This window comes from Cheilinus undulatus, linkage group 4 (assembly GCF_018320785.1).
Source record: "Cheilinus undulatus linkage group 4, ASM1832078v1, whole genome shotgun sequence".
Taxonomy (NCBI): Eukaryota; Metazoa; Chordata; class Actinopteri; order Labriformes; family Labridae; genus Cheilinus; species Cheilinus undulatus.
In genome coordinates this window covers 49,171,712-49,187,733 of record NC_054868.1, presented here as the reverse complement: position 1 = coordinate 49,187,733, position 16,022 = coordinate 49,171,712, and the positions used below count along the sequence as shown (strand labels likewise).

General features: G+C 38.1%; 1 protein-coding gene across 1 annotated transcript in view; it reads right to left on the bottom strand.

Annotated features, from left to right (window-relative positions):
* Window positions 1–2,649: 2,649 nt before the first annotated feature.
* The window catches only part of ncf4 (neutrophil cytosolic factor 4), a 60,965-nt gene continuing 47,592 nt past the window's right edge, over window positions 2,650–16,022 (bottom strand). The window contains exons 8-10 of the mRNA XM_041784766.1: window positions 12,125–12,276; window positions 6,388–6,453; window positions 2,650–3,052 (exon numbers count right to left, since the gene is read on the bottom strand). Of these exons, the coding sequence (XP_041640700.1) occupies window positions 2,845–3,052; window positions 6,388–6,453; window positions 12,125–12,276 (426 nt within the window). The 3' untranslated portion in view covers window positions 2,650–2,844. The remainder of the gene's footprint in view (window positions 3,053–6,387; window positions 6,454–12,124; window positions 12,277–16,022) is intronic.

Here is a 16,022-nt window from a genome sequence, read left to right as displayed (position 1 = left end):
TTGGTGAAGATCCGACATTCCGTTCTCGAGTTATCTTGTACACATACAAACAAACAAACAAACAAACAAACAAACGAACAAAGATACGGAACCCTTTACATAACCCCCCGTTGATTACATCGGCATCGGTAATTATGGAATTCATTTTAGAACCACATTTTATGAAAAATGATGCACAGAGTTGAGCTTAAATATCACTTTTCTAGTTCCCTGGAACCCCTGGCCAAAAGTGCAAGAGAAAATCTCTTATCTGAATTGTTAGCCTTGGCTGGGTTACTTACAGAGAAAGCAAATAAACACAAATGAAAAGTGTTAATGTGGTCACATTAACCAGGGATATTTGGACATCAGTGAGTCATTTAGTACATGCCCTCCTACATATGTACTGATGTTTAACAGTGTATTTGACATATCAATATATCTTAAGTTGTCCTCTAGCTTCGTCAGGGACTCAGATCACACTGGTGTACCAGTGCAGAACTAACTGGAAAAAAATAAATTTAAAAATCAATACCATAACATAAATTTATGTGTATTTATAGTAAATAAGAACTGGTAAAATGGATTCCCACTTTCAATATGGACCTTAAAAGATTTGCCTTGGAATGCAAAATAATTTAATTTTAAACAAGCAATTAAGATGTGACTAATCCTGAAAAAATATCAAAATAAAGCATTTTTTTTAAGCTTTAAAATGAGTCATTTGACAGCCCTAGTGTTACGTACGTCCTGGAATGCTGCATGTCCTCTCTCTCCCTGGCTCTCTGGTCCCCCTCCTCCCTCTACCTGTGGGCTGCAGCACACCTGTGTGCTGTTAGCACTCAGGGTGGAGGAGGTGGAGTATTAGAGCGGCAGGGGAGAGGAGCATGGAGAGCAGAGAGAGCAGAGCTGGGCCAGGCACCCGTGACACTCTCATGGAGAAGTGCATGAGGAGGTTTGTTTCTTTGGTATTTGAGTAATTATTTTTTTTCGTTTAGTATTAATTCATTCGGTTAACCAAGCGTTTTGTTTCCTGTTTCTCCTTTTCCTCCCTGCCCAGGCATGTTTAGATTGCTGGGTTTTGTTGTTTTAGTTTGGCTGTAGTCGTCGGTAGTCCTGTTTTCTCGTTGAGTTCTTTTCTTGATTAAATAGTTAGTTCTTTTGGTTAGGTAGTTTTAGTTAGGGGTGGTGGCTGGTCCAATGGCCCATTGCGTGGTTAGCCAGTCCACCACCCCTCTTTTGTTCTTTTTGGCCGGCGGCTGCAGCCCTTTTTATTTCATTGATTTGATTAATGTTTAAATTAATTCATTGATCTGTTTATTAAAATAAAGCTTGGATTATTTTGGAACGCAAACCATTTGTCTGTGTCCTTTTATATATGTTATGGTCTCTTTTGATACGAGCCTTATTTTTTTCCCGGTTTAAATGAATAATTTTTAAGAGGCCGTAACACCTAGTTAAAAGTCTTAATTAGTCTTAATAATAGTCTTGCTGCAGGATCCAGAATGACAGTCACTTCTTAAGGAACCCCGCATGATCAGACAAGTTCATCTTGTTGGATAGAGTGTCTCAAATGTATACTAAACTAAAAAACTCGCTAAATATCCCACATATCTGCATTTTGAGTTCATTTCAGCTCATAAACTCACCAGGAGACCACCATGTTTTGATCCGCGTCATGTTAGTGTGACGTCACAGTTCCACAGCGCTCCTCTCCGTTGCTAAGCAGTAACCATTTTTCAGACGGTTTTGTTGCTTGCAGCTGTTGCTGCCATAAGTTTGCTGCGTGTTGGTTTTGTCTTCCTGCTGTCAAAGCTCTGTCATTCTTCTAAGCTTTACCTCAATAAAGCTCCCTACAAGTGACTGATTTCAGTATATAGTGGAAGTGTGCCTGGAGCTTCTCAAAATAAAAGTATTATGTACATTCAAACGGAGCTTCTCCAAAGAAATGCTAAAGTGGACTTTTACTTTGAAAGGCGCAATCCAGAAGTCCATTCATTCTGTGTTTATCTCCACCTGAACCGTGTGGAAACAGAAAGCTTCATAAAGAGAAGAATTTCAGGGAACAACTTTATTAAACAGACACATTTTAGCTTGTGGCCTTCATCTGGTTCATCAAGAAACAGATTTCAAACATTTTCTACCCATGTGGATGTAAATATTTGCTACAACAAGGTAAATATGGCTCTGTATTTATCGTTTTCCTGACTAGATGGACAGATAACTGTTCGTGGTGCAAATATAAAATAGAAGACACCTCAAATTTTAGAATTCTCAGTGCGTGAGAAGTGCTGCGTTTCTGAGATGCAGCCCTAACACTGGCTGTCAGTCTGAAACAGGTTACTGCATAGGAGCAGTGAGGATCACACCACAGAACTGTGATGTCACGGCCCCAGCGTGGACCAAAACATGGCGGTCTCCTGGTTAATTTATAAACTCAAATGACTCAAAATGCAGCTATCTTGAGAGTTTTTTAGTTCATTATGTACATGAGACATACAAATATCTATCCAACAAGATGAACTTGTCTGATCATGCAGGGTTCCTTTTAAGAATCCCCTCAGCTACACATTACTGTGTTGTTCTGTCTTTTCCCTTAAACTTAACCCCGCCCAGCCCTGCAATATTTTTGTCTCCTGGGCTAAACAAAAGAAAAGAAACACAAAAGTATGTTATCAAATTAGTTTATTATTAAAAGAAATGTAAAGACCTTCAACTGAAACAGCATTCAAACTCTAAACAAATAAAGGCAGAGGTTGAATAGAAGATTTAAACGAACAGGGACTTCTATATTGACTTTGTGAAAGTCCTTGTTTGGATAAATGAAGCCTTATCATAAACTTTACTTCCCTTATGTTCACACTCTCAGGCCTCGTTGTTGTAAGCAGAGAGGTCTGAGGCCATGGTCACGTGCAGTTCCCATGGAAACTGATTGACAGGTCTGTTGACTTTTCTCTGCTGATCTCTGCCCTCCTTGATCATCAGCTGGACGTCCTCGTCGTCCAGGATGCGGATCAGGTCGCCCTCAGGGTCTCGGTAGTTCAGGGCGATGTCGTCCTCTTTGAAGACGTTCCTACAAAAACACAAAGGTAGAAACAATAACTTCAGACCATGATTACTTTTTAATCATATAAAGTATAGACATTGTTCAGTTATATTCATTCAGTTAAAATCAAAGCAAAATAATACAATTCATCAAAGCTGCTTACTACTTTAATGAAAACTATTAAACCACAAACCATCAGTGTTTATTACAAGTATGTTGAAGCTTACTTTTTTATCTTCTATATTTGACATAAAAAAACATGACAGAGCAACTTAATTGTATCTTTTGGCATATTTCATATTTAAACATAAGGGGCAAACTAAATGGATCCTGGGGCCCACTCATTTGCACTGGTTGTGTGTTGTTAACAATTTAGTTGCACAGTGGGAGCTGATAATTCTTCACAACTGTTACACAACTGGCATGTGGATGGCCAGCTTCACAGTATAAAGGCATAAAACTCCACAACTTCTTTACTGTTTTGTTCAAGCTGTGTGTGCTATGATTGCTGGCATTTTACCATTATTGTATGCTTGTGTGAGTTTTCTAAGAGAACAGACAACCTTTTATGGCTGCTGTACATTGAGTAGTTGTTCACTTCAATCTTAAAAGTAATAAAAACGAATTTATTAAAAAAAGACTGGTATTAGGCTGCCAGTGAAGGAACTGACTGCCCTCAGAAGGCCTTTGTTGATATATTAGGGTTTAATTAGAATTTGGCTGTGAGAGTTATCAACAGGCAAACATGTGCCGAACCAAAGGAAATGTGTAATAAGTGCAGATATGAAGTTTGACAACAAGCTTCTCTGTATTTGCATTTTTCAGTATGAACAGGCGGTAAAGCTCACATTTGAGACTTAATAAAAAAAAAACAAGAGAGGACAAAGTCACAGCTGATGAGCTTTTCTATAGGACTCCTGGAGGCACAGTATGATTAAACGTTACATCAGATGAAGGATATGCAAATAAAATATTCAAAGTCACTTCGTGCCACCAGCAGAGAATGGATTTTGTAGAGGACGTCCATTCCTTATCTGAGTTCTGCTGAGATTTAAAAATCCCAATTTATGGATTCAGCCTGACCATTTGTCGGCTGATGGAATCAGTCAAATATGTGCCTGGCATCTTAAATCTGTCTATATGTTCTCTAACACTCTGTGCACCAAAATGAAAACATTATTTTACAAAAAATGTAGAAAACATTTCCCAGCATTCCCAGAAGGCTTTATTTCTTACATGAGAGCAAGTTTTTAGATTCCACTATGACATAAAATTACCTATTTTCAACCCCCCCAAAAAATGTGTTAACTTGGGCAGGAATTTAAGTTCCATGTTGCTGCATGAACTTAAGAGCCCTCATTTCCTTGATTGTCTAATCACGCCTAAGAAGCCTATCCTCTGTTGTTACAGGATTAGGAATATTATCATGAATAATAACATAAACAAAAGCATTCACTTTTTTTATGCATTGATTGCATTTAGGGCTAGGATTCATTTGTGAGAGTTTTGCATAGGGTTGGTTTGTGAGTAAATCCACTTTAAAATGTGAATTTTTCACCTGGGGGTGACTCGCCGACCAGGTCGATCAGGGTCAGACAAAAGCTTTTTGACCAAACTCTCAACCAGTCAAATGGGAGCTGTCAGCCCTAGTGGCATAATGACTTTTTACTTTGGTTTCGGCACTCAAACAATGTTACCAAAGGCACTTAAACAAGCTTTAACAAGTTCCACTTCTGCTCTACAACAGGAATGTATCTCCCACAATGTGTGTATGTATATATATATATATATATATATATATATATATATAGACATATATATATATATATATATATATATATATATATATATATATATATATATATATATATATATATATATATATATATATATATATATATATATATATATATACACACACACACTTTAGTTTATGGCTAAACATCCTGTATACTCTTTGAAAAATCTTAAATTTCCCTGGTCAGGCTCTTAATGGCAGTCGTGCAGCTTTTTCTCCACCTGGGCTGCTAAAGCTAGCTGAAATAAAAGCCCCTATAATAGTTGCTTAATGTGATGTGATGCTGTGTGGCAGCACACTGAAAAAACTGTGTTCGGTTCATTTTAAACTCATTAAAACTTGAGGAAAGTAATTATAGTTTCATTTATTTAACTGTGTGCTAGTTTAGCAACATGTTTTAGCAACAGATCTGGTCCCCTCTCCTTTCTTTGCCTTCTCATGCCTTCGTCTCTCCTCCATTTCTCCTCCCTCCTTTCATCAGAGCTAAGCCATATTAAAACTCCAGACCAGGGTCTCATCCATCCTACTCCAGGGGCACAATAGGCCTGAACATAGAAAAACAATAATGAGCAGATAAGCCGAAGAAATGAACTGATTATGAATGGGGAGAGCTAATCATCATGGCGCTCACCTCTCTAAATTAGCAGATAATGAGAGGTAGAGGGAGAGGGGGAATGAAAGAGTAAAAGACAGAGACCAGCAGATATGATAGTGTAATGAGCCTATGCATCCTGTGATGGTGGGGCAGTGGGAGAGGAGGGCCTTCAGAAACTAATTTCATGAGCGGTATTGATTGGCAAACGGCGGTTTGCAGGTTTAACGTGCACTGCTGCTAAATATGCAGCCCTCAGGACAGGCCAAGGAGTTAATGGACTTTTACACATGCTTGTTTGTTCTGGCATTAACATAGAAATAGTGAGCGTGTGAAATGCTGAAGCAAAGCTAAAAGCCAAGTCACACAGGTCAGGTACAAACGGAGTGCATCAGAGCATCTGAAAAACACTGGGCAGGGAAATCTGCTCTACTGCGCAAAGATTTACCAACATAACGCTTTAATTTGTGATTTAAATCTCCTCATTTTAAGTCTAATTTATTCCAGTAGTTTCAATTAAATATGTTGCACAATGGATGCTTTAAAAAGCTGAGGTCAAATGTTACCAGCCAAAAATCAGCCCTAGTTCTCTGATGCAATATACAAAGAAGAGAAAGTTTGGATGATTAGGCATGACTGGGGATGTGATGCAACATTATGAGGGTTTTCATGCAAAAATAGTCCTGCCTGGCTTTCAGCACACATATCTGTTCCATTATCACATCTGTTTGAGGGTGTTTGTGATCCACTCACAGGTGTTAGCCTGTGTACTGTCATTTCCCCTCTAAGGCCAAACAACAGTGAGCTCTTAACACCCACAAAATTTCCCACATGGGTGCAAATGAAATAAAAACAAAACCTAAAACACACTTTTGGATGTCCGTCACCTCTTTGTTTCAGAAATAGCTCAAGCACAAATGAAACAGGGACAGTAAGTGTTCTAAAGAGTTTGAGTGTTTGGTTCAAACGTACCTCATTCGAGACAGGAGGTCCTTGTACGTCGGCTGGATAGTCAGGTCCTCTTGGACACAAACGTCCCTGTAAGAAAGAAAAATCCCTTTACAAACCTCAGACTAGGGATGTTCTAAGACCATTTATTCCTTTCTGATACAATTCCAATTCCAAGGTGTTGGGTATTGGCCAATACCGAGTACTGATCTGATACCAGTGTAAACTTTCTGGAATCATAGTTTTACTCCTAAATATTAAAATAACAGTAAAACAGGGGGCTGCATCACAGGCTCTATCTCTCATTCTCTATTCAGGCAGCATAAGGTGATTATAAAACAGCCTGCCATTGGCTGTCAGAGCCTCACAAAGGGTACACAATATGGTAGTTGGCATTTGCGTTAGCATTTAAGCTAGTGGTACTAAACTATCTTAATTCTGCATTAATTGCATTACCTGCATTAATTCGATTAAATTGATTAAAAAGATGTTTAATGTTATGTTTACTAGTGTGGATCTAATAATTAAAGTCCCCAAAAGTCACACGAGCTCCAGGCTCACTGAAAATGCTGCTGCAAAGGATTCAAAGGCATCAACAGCATCAATAGCAAAGCACAACAGCTAGCTTCAAGAGGAAAAACAAGTAAGAGTCAACTATTTATGGCTCAAAAGTTATTTAACTTTTGATAAACTGTGTCACTTGTTGTCGGGTCCTGAAGGCATTTTAACGATCACACTCAAAGAAAAAATGTAATGCAGCCACCATTCTTTGCTGCTGCACTGAGTCTTTTGGTTCTTCTTCATTGCTCTAAAACGGTAGCCCATGCATGATGTACTTTCCGGCAGCAAAGAAGAATAGATTTCTGGTTTATAGCGCTAACAGTTAGCATGGCTAAACGAAGCTAATTATAAAGCTAAACCAAACCGTGCATAAACTCATGTACTCACTGATACTAATACCTGCATTTTAAGCAGTATCAGATGTATTTCCAATACTGGTATTGGACTCAGAATAACCCTACCTCAGACTGACCACTATGGGAATGACTGATATCTTACTCCCTAAAGGTCTAACTATCAAGACAGCAGGAACATAAGATTTTTAAAATCCCTACAAGGACTACAACCCCAATTCCAGTGTTCACTCCAGTGTTCCTCAACGTAAACTGCACAGACTTTGACTTGAACGTAATATCAAAAGCTTCAGAGAATCTAGAGAAATCTCCAAAAGCAGTATTGGATACTCTTGATCTCTCGCTGATATATTTGCCTTTTAAATTGTTCTGGCTTTAAATTTTGAGTTTTTGCAAAAATAAACTATTTACAATAGTGAAATAAAATCTCTAAGGTGCCAGATACTTTTGAGCATACATGTGTTTGCAGAAGACCATGTTGAAACAATAACAAGTGTGACTCGTGACCAGCAAGAAAACAACACAATTATAGCCCAGATTCTATTAAATTATATTGTTTTTGATGTGTGCACTTTGTACTACATTTCTGTAAAAGAAGGAAGGATATTTCTAGAAGGAAACAGAACTCTGGGACACTGAATGTGTGATATGTTAGTGTTACTCCTCTGGTTTTATATGCAAAAAGAATTATTGCTCTATCTCATTTGGTTACAATTCTACCGCAGTCAAATTAGATATGCAAATGGGAGCACCAGCGATACCGTAGGTTTTAAAGGGTTAAATTAACTTTAAGGAAAATCAAACAAGCACACAAAAAGATTTCAATCTGCTGTAGCGTTCTGTACGTTGTGATCCAAACAGATTAAGATTTATGTTAACACCAGCTCTAATAGAACTACTAATCTCCTGCAGCAGAAAGTTTGGGTCCCTTCTGAGAGTGAAGACCAAAAACCTTATCATGAAATTCTTGCTGTGTCGGTAATATTTAAAAAGGATGAACACTGAAGGCCCTCAGTGCAGGGTGGTGAACTTCAGATGACCGGAGCTGCTCATGAAGATAAAAATACAGTCTACAGTATCAGGAAAACTACAGGACTGTCTTCAGGCACTGTTTCTGGAAACAAGGATAAGGTTAGAAAAATTCAGGCTATATGTGATAAAAGCAACGATAAACTGTAAAAACACCATCCAGTTAGGACCACAGCAAGTCTTCTTTTAGGTGTGAAATTGTCTAAAGCTTGATACTTTAAAGTCTTCGTCATATATATCCAAGATTAAATAAAAGCTTTTGAACCTTATCCTTAGCTCTGTGATAACTTACTTCTAAAAACTTCAAATAGGTTAACTGTTTCTGCTAACATAAAAAAAAACTTTACAAAGTCAAACTTTGTTGACATGTATCAGGCTAACACATAATGTCTTACAGTTACGTATAATTTAGTATCAGCTTACATCATGCCCAATATACACCTCTATAACAAACTCTAACTTTGACATTTCTCAGTACAAAAGAATGGTCTGGCAATCGATTACCAATTGAAGAACAACACAGTCTCAACATGAGTCTGGTTCCTGCCTGGCAAATGCAGGTTTTTTCTTGGCACCGTGACTTTTCTAAATGCTGCTTAAAGCTACTCTGGTGGATTAATGTTTCTGTAATAACATAATAAAGAGTTCACTCTTGATGTGCTCTTTGTGTTTGGTGTCTTGAATCATCATTTCTGAGGATTTAATGCTAAACAAATAAGACTAGTGGTGTTCATTGTTTGCATAATCCTGTTTAAATTGAGCAAAAGATAAAATAATAACTTTAAAAAATAACTTACATAACCTTTAGTTCATACTGTTTTTAGGAATATGAAAAACTTGAAGAAACTCCAAGAAATTACATAACAATAAACAAAAATATCAATGTGGGCAGTGCATTCCTTTTGCAGATAAATCTATCAAAACACCTTTGCAGTCTGTTCTTCAAAATGAGCAAAGGAGGAAAACAAATACTGGTAAGTATAGAAATATTAGAGTCATTTCTATTGAGTCAAAATGGTTTCCGGGAAAGATGTCCATCCATCCATCCATCCATCCATCCTGTCATTGATCCGTCTATTTTGCTGGTCCCGTTTAACATCACATGGGCTGCAACCATATAGACATATAGGGACAAACAAGCACTCAAAGAAGCCACAGGTAGGACTTGAACCCAGGCTGCCTGTGTATATGATTTACGACCTAACTTCTAGGCCATCTGCACACCGAAATAAAGCTCAGCGTTACTTCATAAAGGACAAGGTAGTCATACGCACAGTCATACGCCTGACGGCCAGCTGATTGCAGTTATCACCTCCCAGCTCCCACAGCCAATCACAGCTCTTTCTGCCAACACGGTTGTCCTTTTAAATATGATGTACTTCTCACTAATCCCTGCTTGCATCAGTGGTGATGCATTATACTGCTGTTGCTAGCAGGGCTTAACCTCCTCCACCCCAGCCTCCTCTTTTATAGCATAAAGCTTGTTGCACCCTCATATTCAGTTTCATGCTACTATGAATGAATTGCTTTTAACTAATTTTAATGTATTCAATATGCATTGTCATAAATGTATCTTTCCATACGGGGGTTTCTAGATATGCACTCCCTTGAAAGTCAAACAATGTTGCTTGACTAATCCAGGGAGCACCTTTTGAGTAGAACCTTCTCCGCCAACTAAAACTATATATCCATTTTGCAAAAAAATGGCTAAATGTATTACAACAGTGTTCCTATTTTGACTTATGGATATGATTTGTCGTTAAAGAGTTATCAAAAAGTGGGGTTATAACATCATTATTCTCTTTTGAACTGCAGTACAGATGAAATGATTATTAAGAGAGTATAAACTTGACTGATGAGGGTTTTTTTTTTTTTTTCAATTTCTACACAAAGATGATATACCCTTACATCTGTGTATAAAGTGTGTGCCAGGACATCTTTGCTGCACAGTATTTAAATCAAAATGGTACCTGAAACGGGTTATTGCCACACATCTCACCTTAAAAAGTAATGGCGCCCATTTTGCGATTCCAATAAAATGTAAACTAGTTTTCAGCCCAAGTTTTAATTCAGCAAATTTCATTAACATTTAATTTTGCTTCTTTGTTTTGAAAAACACACTACAACAATTTTATCATTGGCAATTTTGTTGCGTTTTTTTTTTTTTTTTCCAACTTAGGTTGGCTGGACACTAGACTAGAATAAGCCAGAGTTCAGGCCTAATTTCCCCCCTTCAATATTCAGAGGGTCATGGCTTGACTGAGGCAACAATTTGTCCAAATGATCCTTAAAGGGGACATATTATGCAAAAATCCCTTTTTCAGTCTTTTCTACCACAAATATGTGTCCCTGGCCTGTCCACAATCCCCTCAAGTACCAGAAAAATCCCTCCCCTTTCTCCCGCTCCTTCTGCACCTCTCAGAAAATGTGTGCCAAAACAAGTCGCTCTCAGATTTGACATCTGGTGACCTCACCAGAGGCATAAGCACTCACCCCCAGGTTTAGTTGGCCCTCCCCCACTTGGAGGAAACTTTTGCCCTCCTCTACTGACCCTTCCACCTGAGATGCTGGATAGCTCAGTGGGTTATCCTGCTGACTATGGTCTGGGAGATTGATGGTTCAAATCCCAGTCACGTCCTAAGCTTTGGATAAAAGTGTCTGTAACTTCAGGAGTGCTGCATCCATTTCCTGAGAGGGGTGTGGTTAGGGGTGGAGTCAGACAGCTAATTACCATTTAAAGCCACAGAAACAGAAACTGCTAGTTCTGAGAAGGGCTGAAATAGAGGGGTTTTTAGACATGCAAAAATCCTATAGTAGAGTGTTTTTTAGCAACAAACTTCACAGGCATGTTTTAGGGACCTCTGAGAACAATATAAACTAGTCTTAAAAGGTTAAAATATGTCTCCTTTAAGTGTGTGGTACTACTACAATTTTACTGCTCTGAATCAAGTTGCAGAGTCCCTGATCTGGACTCACAAAAATCAAGCATGTTTGATATTCATGATCCTCAGTCAGACTGCCTGTGATGAACATAATAGTCAATGAGAGCCAGAGCAGGTAGCATTACCAACTGGAGGCTGCAAACTCACAAACAAAACCACAACTATACCTCCATCTCAGCCAGGATTTCATCCATACTCTTGTCCTGATTTTTTGTTTGCCAGCTGAGGATGTCGCGTGTCATTCATGTTTGTTTTTCTTCTGGAGTTTAGGTGAATCTGGTGTGTGTTGAATCAACACTGTGAAATCATTACTGCAGATGGCAGGTGTGTGGTCTTGTGGTCTGGCTGATTCATCCAATGTGTGAATTTAGAAGATAATGATGTTACAAATGTGCTGAAGCTCTCCTTATGTCTTCCACATTTCTATAAATCAGTTAAGATTTGAAATTGTCTAGCTTATAGCAACAGGTAAAACTCACATAGTCACAACTGAATGTACATTTACTAACTAAGGGATCTGGGAAGCATCTCAGTTGCAGTGTTTCAGTGTTTTCTTATCACCTGACCATAGGGATTGGTATGTTTTTTTGTTTTTTTTCTTTTCTTTTTTTTTTTTAACAGATTTAGAGACAGACATCATGACTGGATTGTGCAAAACATGTTTGAAAACTGTTCAAAGTGATAAAGAATGTCTTCAAACCAGTCTTTGTATACTATCCTTACTGACATGTCTGCACAATCTGTAGGTTATTATTGCTTTGTAAGTATTACAGTATTAGTTTCTAGCTGTTATTGATCATGAGCATTCATATCGATTAGGCTGAAAAAAAAAAAACTCTACTGTGACATTCAACTTCACAAGTTCTTGACACAGACCTGGTTTGGACTCCAGAGGGGGTCAGAAGGAAGCAGCGTAGGCAGCTGTAGGTGTGGCCTCCACCCTCACCTTCTGAGTCACTGTCTGGGAGGGGCTTAATGATCTTCACAAAGGATTGTGGGAAAATGCCTGTTTGATTGTTCACTGTGCCCTGAAAAGAAAACACAGAGAGAGGAATAAGAGAGGAGAGAAAACACGAGATAGTACAAGATCATGAGAAATAACTGGCGTGTAACGTCCCTGATGATGGAGCAATGTGGGACTGACGTGATGATGAGATGTTAATGATTTACGGTAGAGGCACACATGAAAACAGCATGGACGTGCATCTAGAGGGAAGTTTTCCCATCTAATTAGCCTGTTCATAATATCTTGCTGATGTTACAGGCTCTTCTACTGCACCCCTGGTGTCTGAGTGAGTGTGATCGGTGTGCAGCACGAGGCAACAGTTTTATGTAACACTATCCATGTGATCAGGCAACAGTAAAATCAATGATCATCTGGAGCATGAAGAAGAAGAGTTTATCATCTGCACTGAGGGGATGCACATTTAGACTGTTTGCTTGAATGTACAATTTTAAACACTTATATGTTGCAACTGGCAGCCATCGCATGAAGGTTTTTATAGATGCTATGACGCTGCAATCAATTTGCTGCACACATTGAAATCATGATGAAACCAGTGACCTGTTGCATCAGCTCTAAAATTACGGTGTAAAGTCGACACTAATCAGCACATTGTAATAAGCCTGAGTGTTGAGGTTGGAGCCTTGACGCAAAACACAAGAATGTTCTCCTACGGTGATTTTTTTGAAAAACAGCCAACACAACTCACACTTTCTAGTGTGTTTAAAATATTCATTGCTGCTGCAGAACAAGTTTGCATTTGTCATCTTTGAGTTTCCAACTGAGTCTCAGTCTCATCAGGCTTCATGATCAGCCAATAAAAATAGCAACAGCCTTGAGCTCCAGCTAAAGCAGTGATCTCAAAGTGCGTCGTGGGCCAGTGTAAATTTCGTTGACTAAAACTATGACTAAAAATGTTCGTCGGCAGCCTTTTCTCCCATGACAAAACTAGACTAAGACGAACAAAAATAGATCTGTGATGACTAAAACTCACAAAAACTGAGTTTAGTTTTCATTAAAATAATTAAACTAGACTAAAATGTAATTTAGTTTTCTTCGGACATTTAAAATCCATGATATTTCCCCACTGTGGGTAAATCTGTCAAAAAAAAAAGCATCTGTATTTAATCTGCCTCTTAGCTGTAGAAAGCAGGGACCCCCAGTTTGGCAGAGTGCAGAGAACAAACTACCATGATTTGGTACCAGATTTAGGCAAGAATATAAATGCTTGCACTAAAAGTAAAGACTAAAATGTGAGGACTTTTTATGGACGAAAACTAGACTAAAACCAAAAAGGATAAAAATGACTAAAAATGTGACTAAAACTAAAATGCATTTCATTTAAAGACCAAAATTAAAAATAGCTGCCAAAATTAACACCACCGTGGGCCCCTCAGGGGGGCGTGGCAAGGCCAGGCTTAGCTGCACCAGCTGATGACTTCAGCCCTGTAGAAGAGGAGAAGTTTATTGAAGTCTCCTCAGGCTCAACAATATTATTGCAATGTCCAAGACACTGACAGCTAGGCATGAGAGCCTTTGCCACACTTTTTCCTTTTGCATCATTCTACCTGTGTGAGGATGTTGCAAAAGGCTGATGCATCTACTATACCAAATCAAATCATAGCTGGGCATTGAAAATGAACAGAGAGGCAGTCTTACAGCTGCACCCCGGACACAAAAAGATCTGTAGCAACAAATAAGCCCACAGTTGTAACTGAAATTATTGCAGGACTGGGTAAAAAAATCAAAGTGTTCAGTTTTTATGTTGTGGAAAATTCTAAAAGTAAAAAAAAAAAAAAAAAGAGAAATTAATTTGCAAGAATGGTGAATAATGGTGTGTTTATCATACATATTTTTTTTAAATATATTTTTACATGTGGATACATACAGTGAAGGGTAGGAGGGTCCTAAAAAAATACTTTAATCTGCCAAAAGGGGGGCGGGATAGAAAAAGTTTGAACCACTGAGCTAATGTAAAATAGAATAACATAAGGTAATTTAATGTTGCTCTAATGTTGGATCAGTTTTTCCCCTAATTTTATAATCTTAGAGATGTTTTTCACAGCTTAAATGTGGCCTGGTGGTTTATAACAGCATTTAAATTTGCTGCTCCCTCTGCCTGGAATGATTTACAAAAAGACCTGAAACCCATTGAACTGATCTCTCACACTTTTAAGAGAAAGTTGAAAAAGGCAGACACATCTGGCTGCAGAAGCTTTGATTAATTCACAAACATGACTGATTCTGGTAAACAGTTACTGCTTACATTGTTGTCGTGTGTCTTTGATGCATATGGACTACATATCTTATGTTATGTTTGTTGTGTATGACTGTTTTAGGAACACTGCTGTCTTGGCCAGGACACTCTAAAAATGAGATTTTTAATCTCAGTGAGGTTTTTCTCCTGATTAAATAAAGGTTGAATAAAACAAATAATAAAATAAATAACATAGTTGCCTGTCATACAACAAATCCAGAATACAGATTTTGTATCACTTTACAATTTAAACTTATGCATAGCTGCTGCAACAGTGCAGTACATCAAAGTAATAACTTTATTGATCAATAGCAGTGGAGTCATTTTGTCAGTGATAACAGGTGATTTAAAAGAGAAAATGTATCAGAATTATTACTGGCATAAAGACCTTTCCTTTGTCTGAACATTTTTTAATACTCTGGCTCTGCTGTTCTGTTGGTTTTAGTCATCTGTCTCCTTATTTTCAAGGGTGAACACTCATCACTACTGAGTTGTCTGACCACTACGATGAAAAAGTTTTGTTTTGATGGGAATAGTTTCTCCAAGATGACAGCACCAAAACCAAGAGGGCTTGAAGGGACACCTGTTGGTTTTATGAAAACTGTTGAGAATCTTTCTCTGTGGCTTTCACAGCCAACCAATCTACACCCAGCTGAACATCTATGGTTGATTATGGACCAATGTTTTTTAAAGTGCTCTCCACCAGCATCACCAAAGAACAAAAGGGCTATGTTTTTTGAAATAACTTTTTCTACCTCTACAGACGTGTAGTGGAGAGTTGGAGAATCAGTGCATTCTCTGGAAGTGAACGTATTTTTCTGTTTGTATTTTGTACAAAGAAACAATGGATTTCTATATTTTGAGAAAATATTCAAAATAAATTCAGGTGTATGCTGCCATTTTTGTGCAATGTACTCTGAAAAGTGATGCTAAATTGTGGTATTGTTCTCCACCCTTAAACCCTTTTGATTTTGACCCTAGTGTATTTAAGTAAAGAGGACAATAAACCCGGGATAACTGAGATTTTAGCACACTCTATAACAGACTGAGTGGAACCTTAACTCGTGCTCTGTGACTGAATCCTTCATGACTTGAGTGCTCATCAGGTTCATATATAAAATATGCTCGTGTTAATCCAATAAGGCCAATTCGTCTTAGGGCAATTAGCCATGACTGTTTTGTACCTTGCCTTAGCATGATCGCTCCACCCTAACTCTTCCTGCTAGTCTGTTTCTACATTTATAACATCATTCTTGTTTGAAAATATTGTGTATGTACTCTATCCTATAAAGTAGGTGGCGGTTTGCATGTACTTGATTTGCAAAAATCCCAAGAAGAAAGAGACAACCATAGCAGCCACTTACATCAGCATTTGTTTATGCACTGTACGGACAATAGTCCATTCAACAGACTACCACGGATGTTACTGTTTTTAAGATGCCAACATGACCCCATCTACTTTAAAATCTACCATGGAGCTCAGAGGATTAAATGGGTCTATGCTACAAGGGAAC